The following is a 25,383-nucleotide window of genomic DNA, read 5'->3' as shown; positions in this document are numbered from 1 at the left end:
CGCTGTCGACTTCGTCGGTGCGCGTCTCCCGCACATGGTTTGAGCAAGTTATTCGACACATGCGAGTTGTGCAGGCACACCCGTCATTCTGCGTTGCGGGTCCTCCTGCATGCTGCGTCAACACCTTGCGCTGGTGTTGCGACTGTCCTAGGCGTGCCAGCCACCGTCGTCGGTCTGCACCGCATTTGTCATCGAGTTCTTCACCGACAAACACTGTCATCTCGCTCCACTGGCGCCATTGAGGCTTGTTTCCTATGCGTCATGGCTCTCGCCGCCACAACTCCAGGAACCTCGATGTGTCGCCACGCCTACCTCTTCGCTTCGTCCAGCACAACCTCGTCAGCATCATCATCGTCTCGTCCTCGACTACTTCGTCTACTCCGCTCTGACAACCGTGCGTTGCACCGGCACTCCCGCCATGCTGCACCACAACCGTCGTGGTGGCCTTCTCTGCTGGTCCCTTGAGATGCTAGCACATATGGTTGGGACCCTCTACCTAGTACGTCTGATACTAGCACCATCGGCACGTGCATTCATCCACGACGCGTTTCTAGGCTTAGCAAACCTGGAACATGCATCGTCCATGGCTGCTTGACGTGTCGCCCCAGCATCGACACCCTCATCTGCCCCTACGCATCGCGCCTTCGTATACAGCTCCTTCTCAACGCCACCGTCACCACAGCGTCCTCTGGCGCGCTGCGGGCCTTCCCGCGTGCCGCACCAGCGCCCGCGACTTGTGCGGCTTGTCTTCTCTGACGTCCTCGAAAGCTTCCTCGACACGGCTACCCTATGCACTGCACCTCAACAACGGCTCAGCGCCCTTGCACTCAGCTATCTCGACATAATCGACACAAAGGGCTATCATCTGTATGGGCTACTCCAGTCGCAGCATTCGCACCTGCGTTCCGACTGTGGGGGGAGATATCTCCATTATTCTCCAGTCTGTCTGTTCGTGTTGCTAACGCTACGACTGCGGGGAGATGTTAAAGTATATTAGGCATGTTATTGTATATTAGGCAACTCCTGATATGGTTGGTTTAGGATTCATTATAACCTCGGATAACCTTCATTGTATCTAGGATAACCTTCCTTATCTCTAGGATAGGCTTCTTGCCCTCCAAGTCATGTACTGCTATATATTCTACCTAGAGACTCAATGCAACACATCCCGCACATTATACACATTCTCTACTTCCTTCACTTACCTTTTTGACTTGGTGGTGGACATACAAGGGGATATCCTTTAGTGTATGCTTTTTTGTGGACGACGTAATGCTAGTTGATGAAAGTCGGGCAGGAGTAAATAGGAAACTAGAGTTGTGGCGGGAAACTCTATAGTCCGAAGGTTTTAGACTCAGTAGAACTAAAACCTAATATATGGGATGTGATTTCAACACTACTACACATGCGGAAGATGTTAGTTTAGGTCAAATAGTGCCCAAGAAGGACACCTTTAGATATTTAAGATCAATGCTTTAGAGAGACAAGGGTATTGATGAAGATTTAGAGCAGTGTGGATGATGTGGCATCAAGCATTTGGTGTTCTATATAACAAGAGGACATAAGCTAAAAGGTAAGTTTTATAGGACAGCGATTAGACCTACTATGTTGTATGGTGCAGAATGATGGCCTGTAAAAGAAGACATATTCAGTACATAAGTATTGCGGAAATGTGTATATTGCCTAGAATTTATGGTCATACAAGAAGGGATCAAGTCCAGAACGATGATATATGTGATAGGCTAGGGGTAGCACCAATTGAAGAAAAGCTTTTCCAACAATGATTGAGATGATTTGGACGTATCTAATAAAGACCTCCAGAGACACCAGTGTGTAGTAGGATCCTAACGCGCAATAGCAATGGAAAAAGAGGAAGAGGAAAGCCGAAATTGATATGAGAAGAAGCAATAAAAGGAAACCTGAAAAGATGGAATACACCAAATTTAGCCTTGAATAGGAACGCATGGAAAATAGCTATCCATGTGCCCGAACCTTGACTCGTAGGTTTAGTTAAATTTCAACTCTAGTCTATCCTAACTTGCTTGAGGCTAAAAGGTTTTGTTGTTGTTGTTGTATAATTTCAGTTTTAAAATACAATATTAACCAAATAAGAGGCACGCAGCAAGCTAAAAAACCAACCACAAATGGGAATACAAGTCTTACTTGAGCTTGGATTTGTAGCTTTCAGTGATCTCCTCTTTCTCTTCCTTTGAGAAGTACCAAAGAACACTTGGAATGACATAGTATGAAAGTTTCCGACATATTGGACAAGCCCTCAATGCTGAGTTCACATCCATACCAGATGCAGGAGAATTGCTACGCCAATTTCTAATGCATTCAATACAGAAAGGATGATCACATTCGGATAAGAGTCCAAACTTCCTTTCAGCAGCAGTAGGCTTTGAAAGCACACGATCCAAACATACACTGCATTCTATTTCTTGGCTGCGTTTCAGAGCTACAAGGCGTTTGTGATTTTTCTCACATAACTTGATATGCTCCTCCCTCTCATCAGGACGATAAGGATGCAAGCACAGTTTTCCACAGGTTGCACACAGATCTCCATGCATTTGAGGGCACCCTTCCCCATAAGGACAATTACCAGCAGCAGCAAAAGAACAAATAGGGAGATCCACAGGTTTCAATGATGTCTGGTTTATCAAATTTTGATTAGAAGACCAGTCAATTCCATCATCTGAAACAATATCATGCTGAAAATCATTTCTCCATGCAGGCTTACTGGCAGAATGTGCCAACACATCCACAGATATCTGATGTCTTTGGTTGCTTGAATCTGTTTGGTGCACCATATGAGGTGGATGATTGTAACTTGAAAGTTGAAGAGAAGTAGATGCACGTCTTGAAGTACTTGACGTTGGGCGTGGTGGTGGCACTGTGGGGTTACGAGAAACTTTGACATGGTCATATCTGCAACGGCTACCATACGAGCATGCACCTTTTTGGTAGAATGTGCAAACCTGAGGTGAAAAGTGTAACAGTAAGATACAGCAGAGGATATGCACTTATGACTGTAACTCCATATGTAAGACTAAACTGCATGGAATGTTACTAATACGTTACATTATTTGCTTGATCACTCCAGTCGTGGGAGAATTCACAGTACTCTCCTTTCAAGCAAGCTCCATGCATGAAGAACTTGCAAAGAACTCTGATAACAAAAGAAGCAGTGAGCAAACAACCAAAATTGTTGGTTTCATCTGAGACAGAATAATTCCAGACTAGTTCTAAAAATACTTTATCAAGTAAACAAGATGAAACATGTAAGTCTGTAATTCTGAATCAAGGCTTCATACTTAAAACAATGAGTAAACAATTACAATGTTTGGCACATTCATTCCTTTGGCAGTTTCAAGTGACAAAATGTTCACCCGGAAGTCCTTAGTAAAAAAAAATATGTTACTTTTGCTAGTGAGTCGAAATATATTTATACACATAAATTTTTTTCTCGAATGCGCAGGAGGACTGCGCATCTTTATATATTAGAGAGAAGAAAAACACCCACAAAGGGCAAAGATACAGAACACAAACATACACCCAAACACACACACACACACACACACTTCGAAAGAACACACCAGGACAGGGAGACCTGCCACGCAGGCCCGACGTCTACAAAGCAAAAACACGGTCAGCCAAACCAATGCTCCCCAGCTGCTTGGCTCCAGCTAGAACCCAGCAAGCGAGCTCATCAAGGAAGGATCTCAGCACTTTCGCAATGGAAGGGGACTCCTCATGGAAGATCACTCGGTTCCTATGAAGCCAAAGGCACCATGCCCCAAGGATGATAGCACTGTTGAAGCCCTTCTTCTTATCTTTGTGGATCTGATTGATCACTCCTCCCCACCACTCCACAAAGGAGGCCTCCACAGGGTTAGGAATAAGGTGTCCTAGGTTAAAAGGGGCTAGAATGCCATGCCAGAACTGACGTGCAAAAACACATGAAGTTAGGAGATGTTGAACTATCTCCTGCTCTTGATCACAAAGGGGACAAACAACCGGGTGGGGCATACCACGCTTTCGTAATCTGTCAGTTGTTCAACACCTATTTCTTATGGCCAGCCATAGGAAGGTTTTGCATTTTGGGGGGACCCAAGATTTCCATAAATGAAAGCATTAATGGAAGTACCATATGACCTCCGCTAAGTATTGTCGAACCAACTTTACCAAACATTGTACTGTATCATGATCACAAACCTAACACCTTCACTTTTCCTCGTTATGATCATGACCAAATTTTGTTAAGGTTAAATATGGTACCAACCAAACACTTTACATTTTCCATTAGCTATTCGTATATTTCTTATTATTTTCTAACAGCAAAGAGAATGTTTGCTATGCCAAGCAATAGAAGTGGTTTTAGGCAAATACCCTTACAAGCTATACAGATTGCAGAGTATGAACACATGATACAAGGTCATGGTTGTCATGGCGTCGTCTAGGCACCGACTAGGCATCCAGGCGGCCAACAAAGGACATCAAGGCACGTCGTCTCAACTGAACCGAGAACGCCACGACAATTAGGCGACGCCGTGCTGACACATTGTTGTTTAGATGGGCTCCAATGGGCCATAACTTAGGGCGTGTTTGGCATGGCTCCAGAGCATAACTCTAAGGAGGAGCTGGCAAGAGCCTGCCAAACACCCTAACTCCAGAGTTGCAAACTCCATGGAGTTTTCAGAGTTGCAGTATAGATTTTTGGAGTACCTCTTTTGCTGCTCCAAAAACTCTAAAAAAGCAAGCTAGACGTGAAGTTTAGAGTTATTTACCCGCCACTGCCACTGGTTATGAGAAAACCATTTAAATCTGGAGCAGAGCTGCTCCATCTAGAGTTTTGGAGTGGAGCTACTCTGAAGTGATGCAGAGCCATGCCAAACACGCCATTACCCTAAACCTTTCCTCTCACTCTCTCACCTCTCCTTTCACCTTTTGTCGCCGCCGCTCCCCTAGGTCGATTCCTCGCTCTCAAGGCCGCCACCACTCGTTCTTGCCGCGCCCATGCATCGTGCTCTTCTCTCCAGCTCTCCTCCTTTGCTCTTCTCCTCTAAGTTGTTGGTATTGCTTCCTCTGATCCTCTCCTCCTCTGAGTTGCTGGTATTGCCTAACTTGGTATTGCTCGGTTGATATATGTTGTTGTCTACTTGTCTTGCTGCTACACCATAGAGAAACGTATAGGTTGGACATGGATGCCAGAGCAGAGGGTAGACAGGAAGAGGTAGAGGTTTTACTTGATCCATCCAAGGATCCGAAAAGAAAGGCGAAGTCAAAGGATCCTAGTTGGAAGTATGGATTTTGGCCGAATTTGACAAATAAAGATTTGGTGCAATGTACTCTATGTGGAAAGCAAATACATTCAGATATCAAGAGGTTGAAGCAGCACCTTACCGCTGGTTTTGGTGATGTTCAAAAATGCCCCAAAACTACCTCATCAATAATAAGAAAGATGCAAGATTATTTGAAGAGTGCAAGAACTACCAAGGTATATATTGATGATGAAGAAAAGGGGCAAGATGAGGAGGCTCAGGAGGTAGAAGTTGAGGTCACACAATCATCAAAGGCATCTTCATGCACCCCAGCCCCAAGTTCTAGGACAGCAGCCAAAAGGAAGCAATCAGCCCTAAACTTCAAATCAGCCCCTGAAGTGACTAAGGCAATCGCTTCAGCGATAAAAAAAGACACTAGAAGAGGTGGTTGAGGAAAGGCACTCGAAGGAAAAATCCCAATCCTCTATAGAGCAGTGCATGAGAACCATGGAAGAATAGGAGAAGACGGATATGCACGTGGCTGATTTCTTTTATCAGTGTGGCATTCCATTCAATCCAGCAAATTCTCGGGCCTATAAGACTATGATGGAATCTGTTGAACAGTATGGCCATGGGTAGAAGCATCAAGCATCCTACCTATCATTAATTACAAGTGTCATTGCTTGAAAAAGCAGTGGAGGAGGTTTCAAAATTAAGGGAAAAGCTAGAGGTTTCGGGGATGAAATATGGCTGCACCATAATGGCCAATGGGTGGACAGAAAGAGGAGACAAAACTAATCAATTTCCTTGTCAATTGTCTAGAAGGCACCTTTTTCTTAGACTCTGTAGATGCTTCATCTCAAATTGCTAATGCAAGAATGATAGCAGATTTGCTTGAGAAGAGAATTCTGGAAGTGGGTGTGGACAATGTGGTCCAAATAGGCACTAATAATGGGGCCTTCAAGGCTGCAGGTAGAATCATTATGGAGAAATATCCAAAAAGTTATTGAACCCCTTGTGCTGCACATTGTTTGGATCTTATGTTACAAGGCATTACAGACATAAGATATTTCAAAGGATGCATTAACCAAGCCAAGCAAGTGAAAGACGTCATTTATTGGCATGGGAGGCTGCTCAATGCAATGAGGGAAAAGGCAGGAAGAGATCTAGTGAGGTCGGCAGCCACTAGATTTTGTAAGTAGAGGGACTCTAACTATCATCAAGAGGATGACACTATGAGTTGGGGCAATTTTCTGTTTATTTACTCAAACACTACACAATGTCATACCCATCTAAGGGTTGGAGACACATATTTATAGCCCTAGAGGCTGCACTACCACACCTTCTCACACACACTACACAACAGGATTGTCTTCTAGATGCTAAAGAGATTACAGAGGACAGTCAAAAGCGACTGTTGTCCTCTAGATGCTAAAGGGACTACAGAGGACAGTCAAAAAGCAATTGTTGTCCTCTAGATGCTAAAGGGACTACAGAGGACAGTCAAAAAAGCGACTGCTGTCCTCTAGATGCTCAAGACTTATTCCATCATTCTCCCCCTAAGTCTTGGGCGTCGTCTTGTGGGAAAGTTGGGCCATCCCGGACCTGGAGCAAAGCTCAAGAAATTTGATCTTCCCAAGGGGCTTGGTGAGCAGGTCTGCAAGCTGATCCTTGGTGCTGATGTAGCGCGCCTTGATGCTCCCTTCTGCCAAGTAGTCTCGGATGAAATGGTATCTCAGCCGGATGTGCTTTCTCCGTTCATGGAACACGGGGTTCTTGGCCAATGCCAGACCGGACTGGATGTCCACCCTGAGTTCCACATCTCCAGTGTCTCTCCCGAGGAGATCACCGAGCAGTCGAGCCAGCCAGAGCACCTGAGCCGAAGTAGTGGACGCCGCTATGTACTCGGCCTCGCAGCTGGACATGGCCACCACCTGCTGCTTGACCGACTGCCAGCTAATGAGGCACATGCCGAGGAAGAAGAGGATCCCGCTTGTGCTCTTGCTAGTGTCGATGTCACTGGCGTGGTCGCTGTTGTTGTACCCAACAAGGTGTGCCTCCCCAGGGCACCTCGGGTAGTAGAGACCGTGGTCGAGAGTCCCCGCAACATAGCGGATGATCCTCTTCACAGTCTGCTCATGCTCCGTCGTCGGTCGCTGCAAGAACCGACTAACGTAGCCGACGGAGTATGCCAAGTCAGGCCGTGTGTGGACGAGGTAGCGAAGACTCCCCACAAGACACCGGTACTGTGTAGCATCCACCTCCTCCGTCGTGCTGTCACGACTCAGCTTCAGCCTCTTCTCCATCAGAGTGAGAGCTGGGTTGCAGTCGGTGAGCCCAGCCAGCTCAACAATGCGCTTGGCGTCGGCGGTCTGGCGAAGTGTGATCCCGGAGTCTCCCTGGTGCACCTCAATCCCCAGGTAGAAGGAGAGATGCCCCAGGTCACTCATTTGGAAGGTGGCCTTCATCTCTTCCTTGAACGCTGCCACCTCTGCATCCTTGGCGTCGGTGATCACCAAGTCGTCGACGTAGACACCCACCAGCAGGGCACTTCCTCCATTGCCCCGCCGATAGATGGTCGCCTCGTGCGGGCTTGGCGTGAAACCCATTCCTTTGAGCGTGGAATCCAGCTTGGCATTCCACGCCCTCGGTGCCTGTCGCAGGCCATAGAGAGCCTTGCACAGGCGCAACACCTTGCCCTCCTTGCCAGGGATCGCAAAACCTGGCGGCTGGTGTACGTAGACCTCCTCCTTTAAGTCGCCATTAAGAAACGCCGACTTGACGTCCATGTGATGAACATGCCAGCCCTGCTGGGCTGACAGCGCAAGGAGGAGTCACACGGATTCCATCCGTGCCACGGGGGAGAAAGCATCGTCGAAGTCGATCCCCTCCTGCTGTAGGAAACCACGTGCCACCAAGCGAGCCTTGTGCTTGACGATGGCGTCGGCTTCATCCCTCTTCAGTTTGAACACCCATTTAAGGGTGATCGCGCGATGACCATGAGGGAGATCAGCGAGCTCCCAGGTGCGGTTCGTCTCAACCGCGTCCATCTCCGACTGCATCACGGCACGCCAAGCCGCATGTTTCTCGGCCTCCGCGAAAGACCGAGGCTCACCATCGTCGCATGCAAGATGCAACTCTCCTGCCAGAATGCGAGACGTCGGGCCCGGCACCGACGGGTCGATGAGAAGGCCCTCCACCCTTCGATACCGCAACGGCTCGCCGTCGTAGCACGCGTCGACGCGCTCCTCGTCGTGGGAGAGCGGGGTCACGAGCTCCACTGGGTCGTGCTCGACACGAGCTGGTGTCGGAGAGGATGTTCCCGGAGAGGGTACCGTCGGTGCTGGAGTACGTGGTGGCGAAGAGCTCGCTGTAGCCGGAGTCGTGGCTGGAGTGCGTGGCGGTGAAGAGCTCGTTGTAGCCGGAGCTGGAGAGCGTGACGCTGGAGTCGGTGGAGACTTGGGGGCTGGGGTAGACCTGCTCGGAGAGGAGTTGCCTACTCCCCCAGCTCCCTCAAAGTGGACGTACTCGATGGTGAAGTCGTACATCGGAGTCGTGCCGTCGTCCACCGCCTTGTCCCACGCCCATCCTCGCCCTTCGTCGAACACTACGTCGCGCGCCGTGCGCACACGCTGTGTTCTTGGGTCAAGGATGCGATAAGCCTTCGAGCCCTCCGCATAGCCAATGAACACACCCGGGGTGCTCCTATCGTCGAGCTTGCTGATGTGGCCAAGCTCCTTGGTGAACGTGAGGCAGCCGAAGACCCGTAGGTGAGAGACCGTCGGCTTGCGCCCATGCCAAGCCTCGTACGGTGTCATCCCGTTGAGAGCCTTGGTGGGCGAGCGGTTGAGGATGTAAACCGCTATCACCACCGCCTCTCCCCAGAAGACAGCCGGCATTCCCCTCTGTTTGAGGAGAGCCCGAGCCATCCCCACAACCGTCTGGTTGCGTCGCTCGACGACGCCGTTCTGCTGCAGGTTGTACGGCGCGGAGTAGTGGCGCTGAACGCCCTCATCCGCGCAGTACGACACGAACTCAGCCGCCGTGAATTCACCGCCGTTGTCGGTGCGCAGCACACGCAGCTTGCGGCCGCACTCCGCCTCCGCAGCGACCTGCACACGCCTGATGGCGTTCGCAGCTTCTCCCTTGCTACCAAGGATCATCACCCACATGTAGCGGGAGAGATCGTCGACGAGCAGCAAGAAGTAGCGTCATCCTCCTGGTGTGGCTGGTGTCACCGGGCCACACAAGTCCCCATGCACGAGCTCAAGCCTCTCCTTGGCTCGGAAGCTCGACTGCTGGGGAAAGAGGAGTCGTCTCTGCTTTGTCAACACGCAGACATCGCAGAATTGCTCCACATGGTCAAGGCACGGCAGGCCTCGTACCATCTCCTTGGCACTGAGCCGCTTTAGGGCCTCGAAGTTAAGGTGCTCGAAGCTCTCGTGCCACTGCCATGCCCCGTCGTCTCGACGAACAGCAAGGCAGCAAGGTTGTGCCACCTTCACATTGAGGATGTATAGCCGATTTGGACTCCTGCGTACCTTGGCAAGAAGGCGACGAGAGGGGTCCCAGATCCTCATGACTCCGTGCTCGACCTCCACGCACGAACCGTTCTCATCCAGCTGTCCCAAGCTGATGATAGAGTTCCTCAACGCGGGGATGTAGTAGACTCCGGTGAGCAGCATGTGCTCACCAGACGCGGCGGTGAAGACGACTGAGCCGGCGCCCTTGATCTCTACGCCGGAGGCGTCCCCAAACTTGACAGAGCCTCGGACGCTAGAGTCAAGCTTGGTGAAGAACTCTCGTCGGCCGGTCATGTGATGAGTGGCGCCGGTGTCGAGGCACCATCCTTCGATCATGTCTTTGCTAGAGCCGTCGCCGAGGAAAGCGCGCGCTTTCGACTCATCAAGGTGGAGGAGTGCCGCTGCGGCCGGTGCCGCTGGAGATAGCTCGATGCTTGCATGTGCTAGGAGCAGAGCCTCCTCCTCCGCCTCCGCCTGTGCGACGTTGGCCTGGCCACGTCGTGGCTGTCGACAGTCCCTGTCCCAGTGGCCAAGTTTGCCACAGTTGTGACAGCCGTCGTCTCGTGCCGGCTTCTTGTTGCCGACGGCGCCGCCTTGGGCACCACCCTCAGCATGTCCTCGCGCCTCGGCCTGGGCGCCTCCACGCGCCTTGCGCGGCTTGCCGCGTTTGCGGCCTCGTGTCGAGGAGGACTCCCCCTTCTTCTTTTCACCCTGGCAGGCCTCCCACTGCTCCCGAGTGAGATGTAGCTTCCCGCCGATAGTGATAGGCCCAGAGAGAGCCTGTGGTTCGTCGCCGTCGACCACCTTGAGGCGACCAATCGCCTCTTCGATCGTCATCGTGGAGAGGTCTAGCAGAGACTCGATCGAGCGAGCAATCTGCCTATACTTCTCGGGGATGCAACGGAAGAGCTTCTCAACAGCTCTCTCCTCATCGTAGGTGTCGTCGCCGAACTGCACCATCTTCTGCAACAGAGTGTTGAGGCGGAGAGCAAAGTCATCAACATCCTCACCTGGCTTGAAGGCCAGGTTCTCCCACTCCTTGCAAAGTGCCTGCAGTGTGGTCTTGCGAGCACGGTCGCTGCCGATGCGGGTCGCAGCGATGGCGTCCTAGGCCTCCTTGGCAGTCCGCTTCTGGGAAAGAGAAAACTGCATCTCGGGCGGGACTGCAGCAATGAGGGCATCCAGCGCCCGTCGATCCTCGTGGTAGTCGACGTCGCCGTACCGAACTGCTTCCCACATGTGGCGAACCTGGAGCCGTACCCTCATCACCGTGGCCCACTCGACGTAGTTGGTCTTGGTGAGGGTAGGCCACGCACCGCCGGGACCGATGTCCCTGACAATGGCCTAGGCCATGCGGCGACCATGGTACCAATCCGGAGAGGGAGAGTCGCGCCGCCTGTAGAGGTCGCGGTCTCCGTCAGCTCCGTCGCCGCCGCCGGCGTGTCCACGCCCGTCTGGGCTGCCGCCGCGTGCGCCCTCGCCCGGAGCGCCGTCGGCGCGTCGGCGCCTATATGGGCTGCTGCCACGCACGCCCCCATGGGGATGCGCGGCTGCCCACTGTGCCGCCTGCTCTCGCGCTGCTTCCCTCGCCATCCTGAGCTCTTCGTCGGTGTCGTCGACAGAAGCAGAGCTGCCAGCTCTACTGCCGCGCAGAGCCTCGAGCTCTACTGCCGCCGCACGTGCAGCATCCGCCGCCTCCGCTGCTTCTACTTCCGCTCTCGCTACTGCCAGTTCCGCCGCCGCCAGTCGTGCTGCCCTCGCTGCAGCCGCTGCTGCTGCTCGCTCGCGTTCTTGTGTCGTGGCGACCTCGGCCTCCTTCTGGCACCGCGCACTCGAAGTGACCGAGCGTAGGGACATGGTGGGCTAGTGAGGGGTCGCTGCATGTGGAAGAGGCTGTCTCAGACAAAAGGTTGCTCGTCTGAGCAGGGGAGGAAGGAACAGTTGGAGCTCTTGCTGCCGACTGAGTGTGAGGAGAGGCGCGGGAAGGAGATGAGCACGAGATGTTTAGGCTGCAGGATAGTTTGGCTTTGATACCAATTGTAAGTAGAGGGACTCTAACTCTCATCAAGAGGATGACACTATGAGTTGGGGTAATTTTCTATTTATTTCCTCAAACACTACACAAATGCCATACCCATCTAAGGGTTGGAGACACATATTTATAGCCCTAGAGGCTGCACTACCACACTACCACACCTTCTCACACACACTACACAACAGGATTGTCCTCTAGATGCTAAAGAGACTACAGAGGACAGTCAAAAGCGACTGTTGTCCTCTAGATGCTAAAGGGACTACACACTACACAACCTGCTTTTGACTGTCCTCTGTAGTCTCTTTAGCATGTAGAGGACAATCCTGTTGTGTAGTGTGTGTGAGAAGGTGTGGTAGTGCAGCCCCTAGGGCTATAAATATGTGTCCCCAACCCCTCTAAGGGTATGGCATTGTGTAGTGTTTGAGGAAATAAACAGAAAATTGCCCCAACTCATAGTGTCATCCTCTTGATGAGAGTTAGAGTCCCTCTACTTACAATTGGTATCAGAGGCAAACTATCCTGTAGCCTAAACATCTCGTGCTCATCTCCTTCCCGCGCCTCTCCCCACACTCAGTCGACAGCAAGAGCTCCAACTGTTCCTTCCTCCCCTGCTCAGACGAGCAGCCTTTCGTCTGAGACAACCTCTTCCACACGCAGCGACCCCTCACTAGCCCACCATGTCCCTACGCTCGGCCACTTCGAGTGCGCGGCGCCAGCAGGAGGCCGAGGTCGCCGCGGCACAAGAACGCGAGCGAGCAGCAGCAGCGGCTGCAGCGACAGCGGCGAGGGCAGCACGGTTGGCGGCGGCGGAACTGGCAGCGGCGAGAGCGGAAGTAGAAGCAGAGGAGGCGGCGGATGCTGCACGTGCGGCGGCAACAGAGCTCGAGGTTCTGCGCGGCAGTAGAGCTGGCAGCTCTGCTTCTGTCAACGACAACACCGACGAAGAGCTCAGGCTGGCGAGGGAAGCAGCGCGAGAGCAGGCGGCACAGTGGGCAGCCGCGCATCCCCATGGGGGCGCGCGTGGTGGCAGCCCGGATAGGCGCCGACGCGCTGACGGCGCTCCAGGCGGGGGCGCACGCGGCGGTAGCCCAGACGGGCGTAGACGCGCCGGCGGTGCTCCCGGCGCGGAGACCGAGTCGACGGAGATCGCGACCTCTACAGGCGGCGCGGTTCTCCCTCCCCGGATCGGTACCATGGTCGCCGCATGGCCCAGGCCATTGTCAGGGACATCAGTCCCGGCGGTGGGTGGCCTACCCTCAGCAAGACCAACTACGTCGAGTGGGCCGCGGTGATGAGGGTACGGCTCCAGGTTCGCCACATGTGGGAAGCAGTTCGTTACGACGACGTCGACTACCACGAGGATCGGCGGGCGCTGGATGCCCTCATTGCTGCAGTCCCGCCCGAGATGCAGTTTTCGCTTTCCCAGAAGCGGACTGCCAAGGAGGCCTGGGACGCCATCGCTGCGACCCGCATCGGTAGCGATCGTGCCCGCAAGACCACACTGCAGGCACTTCGCAAGGAGTGGGAGAACCTGGCCTTCAAGCCAGGTGAGGATGTTGATGACTTTGCTCTCCGCCTCAACACTCTGTTGCAGAAGATGGTGCAGTTCGGCGACGACACCTACGATGAGGAGAGAGCTGTTGAGAAGCTCTTCTGTTGCATCCCCGAGAAGTATAGGCAGATTGCTCGCTCGATCGAGTCTCTGCTAGACCTCTCCACGATGGCGATCGAAGAGGCGATTGGTCGCCTCAAGGTGGTCGACGGCGACGAACCACAGGCTCTCTCTGGGCCTATCACTATCGGCGGGAAGCTACATCTCACTCGGGAGCAGTGGGAGGCCTGCCAGGGTGAAAAGAAGAAGGGGGAGTCCTCCTCGACACGAGGCCGCAAACGCGGCAAGCCGCGCAAGGCGCGTGGAGGCGCCCAGGCCGGGGCGCGAGGACATGCTGAGGGTGGTGCACGTGGAGGTGCCCAAGGCGGCGCCGTCGGCAACAAGAAGCCGGCACGAGACGACGGCTGCCACAACTGCGGCAAGCTTGGCCACTGGGCCAGGGATTGTCGGCAGCCACGACGTGGCCAGGCCAACGTCGCACAGGCGGAGGCGGAGGAGGAGGCCCTGCTCCTGGCACATGCAAGCATCGAGCCATCTCCAGCGCCACCGGCCGCAGCGGCACTCCTCCACCTTGATGAGTCGAAAGCACGCGCTTTCCTCGGCGACGGCTCCAACAAGGACATGATCGAAGGATGGTGCCTCGACACCGGCACCACTCATCACATGACCGGCCGACGGGAGTTCTTCACCGAGCTTGACTCTAGCGTCCGAGGCTCCGTCAAGTTTGGGGACGCCTCCGGCGTAGAGATCAAGGGCGCCGACTCAGTCGTCTTCACCGCCGCGTCTGGTGAGCACAGGATGCTCACCGGAGTCTACTACATCCCCGCGTTGAGGAACTCTATCATCAGCTTGGGACAGCTGGATGAGAACGGTTCACGCGTGGAGGTCGAGCACGGAGTCATGAGGATCTGGGATCCCTCTCGTCGCCTTCTTGCCAAGGTACGCAGGAGTGCAAATCGGCTTTACATCCTCAATGTGAAGGTGGCACAACCTTGCTGCCTTGTTGCTCGTCGAGACGACGGGGCATGGCAGTGGCACGAGCGCTTCGGGCACCTTAACTTTGAAGCCCTGAAGTGGCTCAGCGCTAAGGAGATGGTACGAGGCCTGCCGTGCCTTGACCATGTGGAGCAATTCTGCGATGTCTGCGTGTTGACAAAGCAGAGACGACTCCCCTTTCCCCAGCAGTCGAGCTTCCGAGCCAAGGAGAGGCTCGAGCTCGTGCATGGGGACTTGTGTGGCCCGGTGACACCAGCCACACCAGGAGGACGACGCTACTTCTTGCTGCTCGTCGACGATCTCTCCCGCTACATGTGGGTGATGATCCTTGGCAGCAAGGGAGAGGCTGCGAACGCCATCAGGCGTGTGCAGGTCGCTGCGGAGGCGGAGTGCGTCCGCAAGCTGCGCGTGCTGCGCACCGACAACGGCGGCGAATTCACGGCGGCTGAGTTCGCGTCGTACTGCGCGGATGAGGGCGTTCAGCGCCACTACTCCGCGCCGTACAGCCCGCAGCAGAACGGCGTCGTCGAGCGGCGCAACCAGACGGTTGTGGGGATGGCTCGGGCTCTCCTCAAGCAGAGAGGAATGACAGCTGTCTTCTGGGGAGAGGCGGTGGTAACAGCGGTTTACATCCTCAACCGCTCGCCCACCAAGGCTCTCAACGGGATGACACCGTACGAGGCTTGGCATGGGCGCAAGCCGGCGGTCTCTCTCCTACGGGTCTTCGGCTGCCTCGCGTTCACCAAGGAGCTTGGCCACATCAGCAAGCTCGACGATAGGAGCACCCCGGGGGTGTTCATTGGCTACGCGGAGGGCTCGAAGGCCTACCGCATCCTTGACCCAAGAACACAGCGTGTGCGCACGGCGCGCGACGTAGTGTTCGACGAAGGGCGAGGATGGGCGTGGGACAAGGCGGTGGACGACGGCACGACTCCGACGTACGACTTCACCATCGAGTACGTCCACTTTGAGGGAGCTGGGGGAGTAGGCAACTCTTCTCCGAGCAGGTCTACCCTAGCCCCCAAGTCTCCACCGACTCCAGCGCCACACTCTCCAGCTCCTGCTACAACGAGCTCTTCACCACCACGCACTCCAGCCACGACTCCGGCTACAGCGAGCTCTTCGCCACCACGTACTCCAGCACCGACGGTACCCTCTCCAGGAACGTCCTCTCCGACACCAGCTCGTGTCGAGCGCGACCCAGTGGAGCTCGTGACCCCTCTGTCCCGCGACGAGGAGCGCGTCGACGCGTGCTACGACGGCGAGCCGTTGCGGTATCGAAGGGTGGAGGGCCTTCTCATCGACCCGTCGGTGCCAGGCCCTGCATCTCGCATTCTGGCAGGAGAGTTGCATCTTGCATGCGACGATGGTGAGCCTCGGTCTTTCGCGGAGGCCGAGAAACATGCGGCTTGGCGTGCCGCGATGCAGTCGGAGATGGACGCGGTTGAGAAGAACCGCACTTGGGAGCTCGCTGATCTCCCTCATGATCATCGCGCGATCACCCTTAAGTGGGTGTTCAAACTGAAGAGGGATGAAGTCGGCGCCATCGTCAAGCATAAGGCTCGCTTGGTGGCACGCGGTTTCTTGCAGCAGGAGGGGATCGACTTCGACGATGCCTTCGCCCCTGTAGCACGGATGGAATCCGTGCGACTCCTCCTCGCGCTGGCAGCCCTGAAGGGCTGGCATGTTCATCACATGGATGTCAAGTCGGCGTTTCTTAACGACGACTTAAAGGAGGAGGTCTATGTACACCAGCCGCCAGGTTTTGCGATCCCTGGCAAGGAGGGCAAGGTGTTGCGCCTGCGCAAGGCTCTCCACGGCTTGCGACAGGCACCAAGGGCGTGGAATGCCAAGCTGGATTCCACGCTCAAGAGGATGGGCTTCATGCCAAGCTCGCACGAGGCGGCCATCTATCGGCGGGGCAATGGAGAAAATGCCCTGCTGGTGGGTGTCTACGTCGACGACTTGGTGATCACCGGCGCCAAGGATGCAGAGGTGGCAGCGTTCAAGGAAGAGATGAAGGCCACCTTCCAAATGAGTGACCTGGGGCATCTCTCCTTCTACCTGGGGATTGAGGTGCACCAGGGAGACTCCGGGATCACACTTCGCCAGACCGCCTACGCCAAGCGCATTGTTGAGCTGGCTGGGCTCACCGACTGCAACCCAGCTCTCACTCCGATGGAGGAGAGGCTGAAGCTGAGTCGTGACAGCACGACGGAGGAGGTGGATGCTACACAGTACCGGCGTCTTATGGGGAGCCTTCGCTACCTCGTCCACACATGGCCTGACTTGGCATACTCCGTCGGCTACGTTAGTCGGTTTCTGCAGCGACCGACGACGGAGCATGAGCAGGCTGTGAAGAGGATCATCCGCTATGTTGCGGGGACTCTCGACCACGATCTCTACTACCCGAGGTGCCCTGGGGAGGCACACCTTGTCGGGTACAGCGATAGCGACCACGTCGGCGACATCGACACCAGCAAGAGCACAAGCGGGATCCTCTTCTTCCTCGGCAAGTGCCCCATCAGCTGGCAGTCGGTCAAGCAGCAGGTGGTGGCCATGTCCAGCTGTGAGGCCGAGTACATAGCGGCGTCCACTACTTCGACTCAGGCGCTCTGGCTGGCTCGCCTGCTCGGTGATCTCCTCGGGAGAGACACTGGAGCGGTGGAACTCAGGGTGGACAGCCAGTCCGCTCTGGCATTGGCCAAGAACCCCGTGTTCCATGAACGGAGCAAGCACATCCGGCTGAGATACCACTTCATCCGAGACTGCTTGGCAGAAGGGAGCATCAAGGCGCGTTACATCAACACCAAGGAACAGCTTGCAAACCTGCTCACCAAACCCCTTGGGAAGATCAAGTTTGTTGAGCTTTGCTCCAGGTCCGGGATGGCCCAACTTTCTCACAAGACGACGCCCAAGACTTAGGGGGAGAATGATGGAATAAGTCTTGAGCATCTAGAGGACAACCTGCTTTTGACTGTCCTCTGTAGTCCTTTAGCATCTAGAGGACAGCTTGACTGTCCTCTATAGTCTCTTTAGCATCTAGAGGACAGCAGTCACTTTTGACTGTCCTCTGTAGTCGCTTTAGCATCTAGAGGACAACAGTCGCTTTTGACTGTCCTCTGTAGTCTCTTTAGCATGTAGAGGACAATCCTGTTGTGTAGTGTGTGTGAGAAGGTGTGGTAGTGCAGCCCCTAGGGCTATAAATATGTGTCCCCAACCCCTCTAAGGGTATGGCATTGTGTAGTGTTTGAGGAAATAAACAAAAAATTGCCCCAACTCATAGTGTCATCCTCTTGATGAGAGTTAGAGTCCCTCTACTTACAGATTGCTGATGGAGATGAGAAGCCAGTCATGCCAGAAATAATGGCTGCCATGGAACTCGCTAAGGAGAAGAGAACAAACTCTTTTTCAAGCAGAAATAGATTATTAAAGACCAAGCTGATGATTATGAAAAAAATGAGGAGCTTTAGAAAGCAATTGGCAATGAAACAACAAAGAACCCTCATAAGTATCTTAATTCCTAAATCAAAATCACTATTGTTTTTGTTTCATTCAGTTTTAAACATGGAAATACAAACTGAAATTGAAGTTGATTGGCAGGATGCTTTTGGTGGCCTTAATAAAGTGCTTCAAAATTTTGCAAGACGCGTTTTTGGTCTTTGTTGTTCGGCCTCCGGTTGTGAATGCAGTCGGAGTATTATCGAATTTTTAAGACATTCACATTATCTACTTGCTGAAATTTTTATTCTTTCCCTTTGTAGTTGGTTACTGAGTAGTGGTTTTTTTTAGATCCATACAAAGAAATGGTACAGGTTGGAGCACCAAAGATTGAATGATTTGGTTTATGTCCAATACAGTAAGAAGACAATGGAAAGGTTCAAAAAGAGACATGTGGAAGGGAAAAATCTGAACCTGTTGATCTTAGAAGAGTTTTTATGGGACAATGAATGGGTTCAAATGGCAACTAACAATGAAGTTCATCCTAGATCATGATCTTTTCTGGTCTATGTTGGTGAAGCCACTGATGCAACATCATCGCTACAGGGCCGCAATTTTCCTAGGATGAGCAGGACTTACACTCATCGAAATGTAGTTGCTGCTTCAACATCCACCATAGCCAAAATTTCAGAAGAAGAACAAGGATTAGAAGAAGAGGAAGAAACTGAAGTTGACTTTGTTGCTCCTGATGATCTACTTATTGAGGATGACTATGGCCATGAAGCTGCTGCAACTGCATGTGATGAGGATGTGGACGGCATAAATGTGATTAACTTAGATATTGATTAGGGGATTAGGCCTAAGGCCTTAGCCCTTAGGGGACTTAGGGCAGTATGTCCTATGCCCATATTTATCAGTTATTCACACTCATATAGCTGCTTGCTACTTGCTGTCTGCTGGAACTATATTTTATTTGGTATTATTTGATATATCATATATATTCATATATGTTGCATTTGCATACTTGCATATTTGTTGGCTGCTGCTAGACAGGATGCCTAGGCGTCTAGGAGCCCGGCTGGAGACTCGCCGTGGCACCATGACAACCATGTACAAGTTTGAATTATCATAACAGTAAAAGATGACCTACCTTTGCTAACTACTCTCAGTACATATAGGAAAATAAGTGCTCTGCTTCCACCTTTCCACAGATAAACATCAAAATTTTCCTTTGCCAATTTGTTTAGAGTAAATATTAACTGATTTTTCAGTTACTGCTAGGAAACCGCATCCATCACCCGCAGTGTAGCCAGGCAATTACAGAATCAAATAAGCAACATAGGGAACTAAACGAGAATGATCTATTTGGATTCAATTCAATACAATGAAATAATATATGGTAATAGGCGTCATACCCTAAATCAACACCACTGCTTGATCCACAAACAAAATATGATCAGACCAAATGCTAAAACAAATGCAGCCCATCTTCCCAACTAACAAGCATCAGCAAGGCACACAACCAAATGGCTCATGCTTCATTCATAACGCTCAGAACACTCCCACTACCTAAATCTGGCATTGCATCAAACTTACATCACCCAGGTACTTAAGCGAAGGTACATAAGCAGCACGTCAGATTGAGCTAGCTTCCAACTTAATCCCAAATAAACACCCAACTAGATACGAATTTTTATCAGCTGCGACCATCACGAACCCTAACCCTAAGGCCTAGAGGAAGCTCAGTCAGCCTCAATACAATGCTCACCACTACATTCATCCATCCAAGACCCCAACGCGGCTTAACCGCACGCTAACATCGATCCAGTCCGGCCTCCAAATCGCACGCAGCTAAGAAGAGGATCGAATTCAAACCGAAGAGAGAAAAATTACTTCTTAGTCGACATGGCCGAGGCAAACCGATCGGACAAGCCAGCCCGCGTCGCGCAGCTACTAGAGGCGACTAACAGCGCCGTCACCTAGGCTTCGCCCCTGATTTGAATCCTTCCCAGCACGTCGCCACGGCCTAGGGATTGCTTGAAACTGGTGTGCCTTCCTCAGGTTCCTTTCTCTCCTCGGCCCTTGCGCGTCGCCTTTTGAGGCTTTCCCTTTGCGGAAACGTGACCCGCGGGGTATCAAATCCTGGAATGATTCCCAGAAACAGGATACGAAAAATGACAAGTTTACCCCCGAAAGTGGAAAACACAAGACGATCGTAGGAAAGGGAGATTTTTTTTATTATTTAGGACTCAAAACGAATTGGTTCGATTGGCTTCGTCAAAATGACGCAGATGTCTTTGATTTCTTCACTGACTTCTACAAATTTGACAAGATTATACATACCAGCTAGGATGGAAAGACCAACATGCCCCTCACCATTAAATTATCATGTTTTCGTGTCACTCCTCGCTTTCACAGGGATTGAAGAGCAAAGCCAATCAACATTTGAATCATGTACCTCACTCTGGCTAGTATGATCAACAGATTGTCACGCTAGCAGTTAGATGGGGAATGCTTTTTAAGATCAAATTTCAAATAGAAATAAAACTCTTTAAGTGAATGGAGCAACAAATATTGCTTCTTCTGGTGATTGTCAACTTGATCCAAAATAAATGGTAAATGCTTGGAGAGGTTGTCAACAACAATGTTTCGAAGAGCATAGGATGTTGCAGATAAACACCCCATAATCCTACTTTGGGTAAAGTAGGAAAACTCATTTTGTGATCTAAATAAATGTGTTTTCAAATAACATTATATAAAAGATTCTTATTTGAATTAAATGACCCTTTCTTAAACTATATATTTAAGATATGTTCCCTAAAATAATTAAGTTAAACTATCTCTTAATACAATATGGGATGAATATGATTTTTATAGAAATTCCTTGATAGGGATTAAACTCCATTAAAACAATTATGGGTTGAATATGATTCTTTAATACATTCAAAATATACTCTTGAAATGAATAATGTGTATGTTGCATTTGCCTAATTAATAATCAGTTAATATATAAATAAAATATATAACTTCGCATCATGCTTCGAATGTGCATCTAATTTAATTGAAATTTAAAACTCAGATTTGAATACAATTTGAATTTAGAAATTTAAAATAGGAATTTAAATAGAAAAGGAGCCAGAAAAGAAAGGGAAAAGAATAAGATGATATTGGGCTGACTCCCTCCCCCGCCCTCGCCCACTTCCATTTATCTGCAGTGGCAGCCCATTCTCTTCCTTCACTGCACGGCCCACTTCGGTCCCTTCTTTTTTCTCTTTTCCGACCGCACACCCACGTCGCTGACGATCGGGGGGCACTGGCCAGCTGCTCGCGTCGCCTCCGCGCGGCGCTGTCCCCGCCAGGTGGGTCCCATTCTCCAGAACCTTCGCTTTTACCGAGTCACAGCAAACTCCGGCGTGCACGCGTAACAAACCGAGAATCGTGTGGCCTTGTGCACCGGGGCATCTCCCCCTCGCATGGGTATAAAATGTCACGCCCGTGACCCCCTCTCTGGCCACCACCCGAGCACCATACAGCGAGAAATCGTGTGCACTGGCACCTCATCGGAGCTCTACAGGAAAAGTCCCCAGGCGTCATCGGTGATCGATCAGAATTCAATCTATGGGCTTTGTCAGGCGCTGAGGAAGGTGTGATAGTCATTCGTCCTGTGTTCAAGGCCGTAGGGGAGCCACAATTCTTCATTGGAGTTCGCGATTGGTACGAGAGCCGCTGCGCTAGGGCTTTGCCCACATCGTGCCTCTCTGCCCACGGAGGGTGGTCGAGGATGATCGCTAGATCCTGTGCAAGCTCTTCATGCAGTCGTCGAGAAGAGAGGGTCACCTTCTCCAGCCAAATTGTTCACCGGTGTTGAAGATTCGCCTTGGCGTCACGGTGTCACGTGGGTGGAACTCTGGTCGCCTCAATCTGAGGTGAGAAGCCTTCTACATCATTCGCCTCGTCCTACTCATCACATAGCACTAGTCAGTCTCGGGTTCGGGCGCTGGGGCATCGGGGATGCTGGCATGCTGCACGCCGCGACTAGAGATGGCAACGGGTACAAACCCGCTGGGTTTTGCCGTCCCAAACCCGTACCCGTGAAAAATATCTATACCCATTAAAAAATCCATACCCATGACGGGTTTGAGATTTTGCCCAAACCCGTACCCATCGGGTTAGCGGGTACCCATGGGTTACCCGCGGGTTTCATCTCAAATATACTTGTTCTTCTCATAATCAATAAGTATCGTAATGATTAATGAGATCATGACCCAAAATCTATGTAATGAACAACGAGTTCATGATTTGGTATAAAATTATTAGTAGAGAGAATAAAATACAAATAATAAGTTGTATAATTAAGTGACCTTGCACTAAGTTATCCATCCACCACATATATAATGCTAGTAAAAACTATAATAGCATGCAAGCAACACTCTCACCGACTACTGATACATTCACCAATTGATAAAAAATATGAAGTAAATAAGGAATACCAATTTTGTTGGTCGTTTATAAAATAAAATGACAATATGCAATAGGTTTGGTCGGGTTTAAAAAACCCACGGGTTCACAGGTTTGGGTACTATAGAAACAAACCCGTACCCATAAACCCGCTGGGTATAGATTTATGCCTATTAACAAACACATGGGTATGAAAATTGACCCAAACCCGTACCCTAATAGGGTAAAAACCCATCGGGTTTCGGGTTTCGGGTACCCATTGCCATCTCTAGCCGCGACCATAGCCGCCGCCTCGGTGAGCACCATCGCGGTCTGACGTCGGGAGGTAGGAGAATGGTCTGTGACTTTTGGATTGAAAAGATGCGATCCAGATTAGATCATAGGAGACCGCTTTTGGGTATTCAATCGTGGTCCTTGATCGATGATCCAAGGGCTTGGGTTAGATCAAGGCGTGGGGCACTGCGGTTCGTTGATCTCCAATCGGACAGCTACTTTTAGATACCGGTTCGCGAGAAGGTGGTTCTAATCTAGGGCGCCGGATCGGTATCCTACGGCCAGGAGGGCGCGTAGTGCTACCGTCGTGGCATTTTTATTTAAGAAACCATATTATTTTAACATGTTAACCCGCCGTCCCTTAGCAATAGAAAATATTTACATTAAGGTCCCTAGAATTGGCAGAAAGGAGACTATTTTAGAGACTTTGAAAATCAATAACTTCTTCGATATAACTCTGATTTTCTCCGTTCAAGTTGTGTTAGCTTCGTAATAAAATTGCCTACAAAGTAACAACATTATTTTATCATGTCACGTAATTTTATAAATAGATATTTGTTTAACCTATGTTTAGTAGATTAATCTTTCTAATCAAAGTTAATCTGTCTATAATTATAATCTGATTATAATATAATCTCTAATCAAGTTATAACTTAGATTAAAGTTTAATTATTTATTTCTTTGTAATATTTTTCTCACATGATTTATATTAATTAACATAGAACATACTTTTACTGTTTAATCGTCTAAAACTTCAGAAAACCATATCAGTAGAAGCGAGGTTACGAGGAACCTAAATCCCAAAGTTGGGAAAGTACCTAGAATCGTAAGTAAAAGGCAAGTTGTGTTCTTGATCACATTATTTGACCTAATAATATTTATGAATCTGTTAATCATTGTGACGCTGTTAGGTTACCTTGATGGGACCTAATAGGTTACCTAGTTTTGTTTACCCTACACCTTGCATACAAATGAATTATTTGGTAGTCCTGCTATTTCTCTACATAATTTTTGGGTTAATGATACTTATGAATTATGATCATGTTTCATTGTGATATATTGTTCAATTATTTATTTATTATGTGTGATGAGATCATTCTGTTAATTGGAATACGGAGAACCACCCGAGAAAACAGTGCTACCACAAGGGTGGAATAGGACACCCTTGGCCAATTAATTAGGAAAGATAGTGAGAGATTACCTTACCCGAAAGATACAAAGAGGGGAGTGAATCTGCAGAGTATAGGGAGGTTCTCGAGTCAAACTATCTATGATAGTTTTTCGGACGAGGGATTCATATGCTCCCTTTTGCCTAAAACCTAGCGGGTTTTCTCGAGCTAGTGAAACTTTGTAATGGCCTCGTAGTGGATCCCTAACCATTCACCTTGGAAGTGTCTAAGGGTCTAGCTAGCCAGGCTAAAAGGGAAACACATCTTGTGGGTAAAGATGTGCAACCTCTGTAGAGTGTAAAACTGGTATATCAGTCGTGCTCACGGTCAAGAGCGGCTCAGACACTCACATGATTAAATGATAGAACTAAACTTAAACTTGACATGCATTGCATTACATTGAGGGATTGTGTTCATCTATGATCTCTTATTTGATTGAGATGATGTTTAATTATACTTAGTAATTGCTAATAAAATTCTGACCAACAAAATTAAAAGTGATGCTCAGTCTTAACCATTATCCTTTGTAAGGCTTAGACCACATGAGCCCCAACGGTAAGTGAGCTCATACACACTTTCCACACACTTGCTGAGCGATGACCATATGGGAGCTCACCCTTTCTATAATCACACCAGGTCAAGAACAGGTACCGTTAGAGGAAGATTGCCATGAAGATGAGTTCGGAGAGGTCTATGCTATCGTCTCCCAGTCAACTATGGTTGTGGAGGATCGTTTTCGTCACATGATGTATTTTATTTAGCTATTTTTAAAGAAATTATATCATGTAATAAATATGTGACATTTTTTGTGTACACTGGGTCATCATATGTGTGAAACTTGATCCTGACATACATTTGAGATACATCTGGATTTGTCCTTAAATCTAGGTGTGACATAATTTCATCAAAAGCTTATTGAAATAATTCAATGACGATGTTCTCAATTTGAACATGATTGCTAAGGTCCTTTCTCCTCCCATTTTCTCAAAAGGTGTATGATTAACATACAACAGATCATAAGCCAGTCACAAGCATAAGACCTATATGCCCTTACTACAGGTCACATAAGACCATCTCCATCTCCATTACCATGAACATGCTTCTTGAAATTATGCATTAGATGCCAAAAACATTCTCTTTGATCAACATGGGGGAACACATATTTCACATCTTTTTATTAATCTTAAGCAACCATCTGTGCATATAGCAAGTTGTGAAGGACTTCCTATAGCCTTTTGCAACTGAGTCATAAATCAAGTCCAGTTGTCCTCATTTTCACAATATATCAATCTGAAAGCAACTAGATATATCCAATAATGACCATCAACACCTATAGCTGCAGGTAACTTCCCATTCCACCTACCATTCAAGGCAGTTGCATCTATACTAATGTATGGTCTACATCCAATGACAAATCTTTAGCTGGAATGGGTGCACCATGTGTTTCAACACCATCGCAATCGACATCTTTAGTGATGTGTCCTTTGAGAGCACCTAGAGAGGGGTGAATAGGTGATCCTGCAAAAATCAACTTAAAACACAAATTTGATCCAAAATATTAGAGTTAGCGCAATATAAACCAAGTTTGAGACAAGAAGAAGAGAGAAAAGTTTCC

At 50.1% G+C, this 25,383-nt stretch overlaps 1 protein-coding gene and 1 long non-coding RNA gene across 19 annotated transcripts in view; one reads left to right on the top strand and one right to left on the bottom strand.

Annotated features, from left to right (window-relative positions):
- Positions 1-20,059, bottom strand: part of LOC100382879 (uncharacterized) — a 32,989-nt gene extending 12,930 nt beyond the window's left edge. For 8 of the 18 annotated variants that reach the window (XR_004852497.1, XR_004852498.1, XR_558333.4 and 5 more), the window contains exons 1-3: positions 19,762-20,020; positions 3,082-3,169; positions 2,164-2,978 (exon numbers count right to left, since the gene is read on the bottom strand). Coding sequence is in view for 2 of the 18 variants with exons in the window: in XM_008660614.3 (XP_008658836.1) it covers positions 2,164-2,978; positions 3,082-3,169; positions 19,762-19,775 (917 nt within the window). In the remaining 16 variants the exon portion in view is untranslated. Of the gene's footprint in view, positions 1-2,163; positions 2,979-3,081; positions 3,170-19,761 lie in introns of all 18 variants that reach the window. The other 10 variants (XR_004852496.1, XR_004852494.1, XR_004852495.1 and 7 more) reach the window with 5 other exon arrangements.
- Positions 20,060-21,173: 1,114 nt separating this feature from the next.
- Positions 21,174-24,703, top strand: LOC103638331 (uncharacterized). The gene is made up of 2 exons (XR_558702.4): positions 21,174-21,794; positions 24,405-24,703. It is a non-coding gene; the product is annotated as an uncharacterized lncRNA (long non-coding RNA).
- Positions 24,704-25,383: the final 680 nt, after the last annotated feature.

The sequence above is a fragment of the Zea mays genome, chromosome 9, assembly GCF_902167145.1.
Source record: "Zea mays cultivar B73 chromosome 9, Zm-B73-REFERENCE-NAM-5.0, whole genome shotgun sequence".
Taxonomy (NCBI): domain Eukaryota; kingdom Viridiplantae; phylum Streptophyta; class Magnoliopsida; order Poales; family Poaceae; genus Zea; species Zea mays.
Note: the sequence above shows the minus strand (reverse complement) of the source record. Positions and strands in the feature narration are given on the sequence as shown.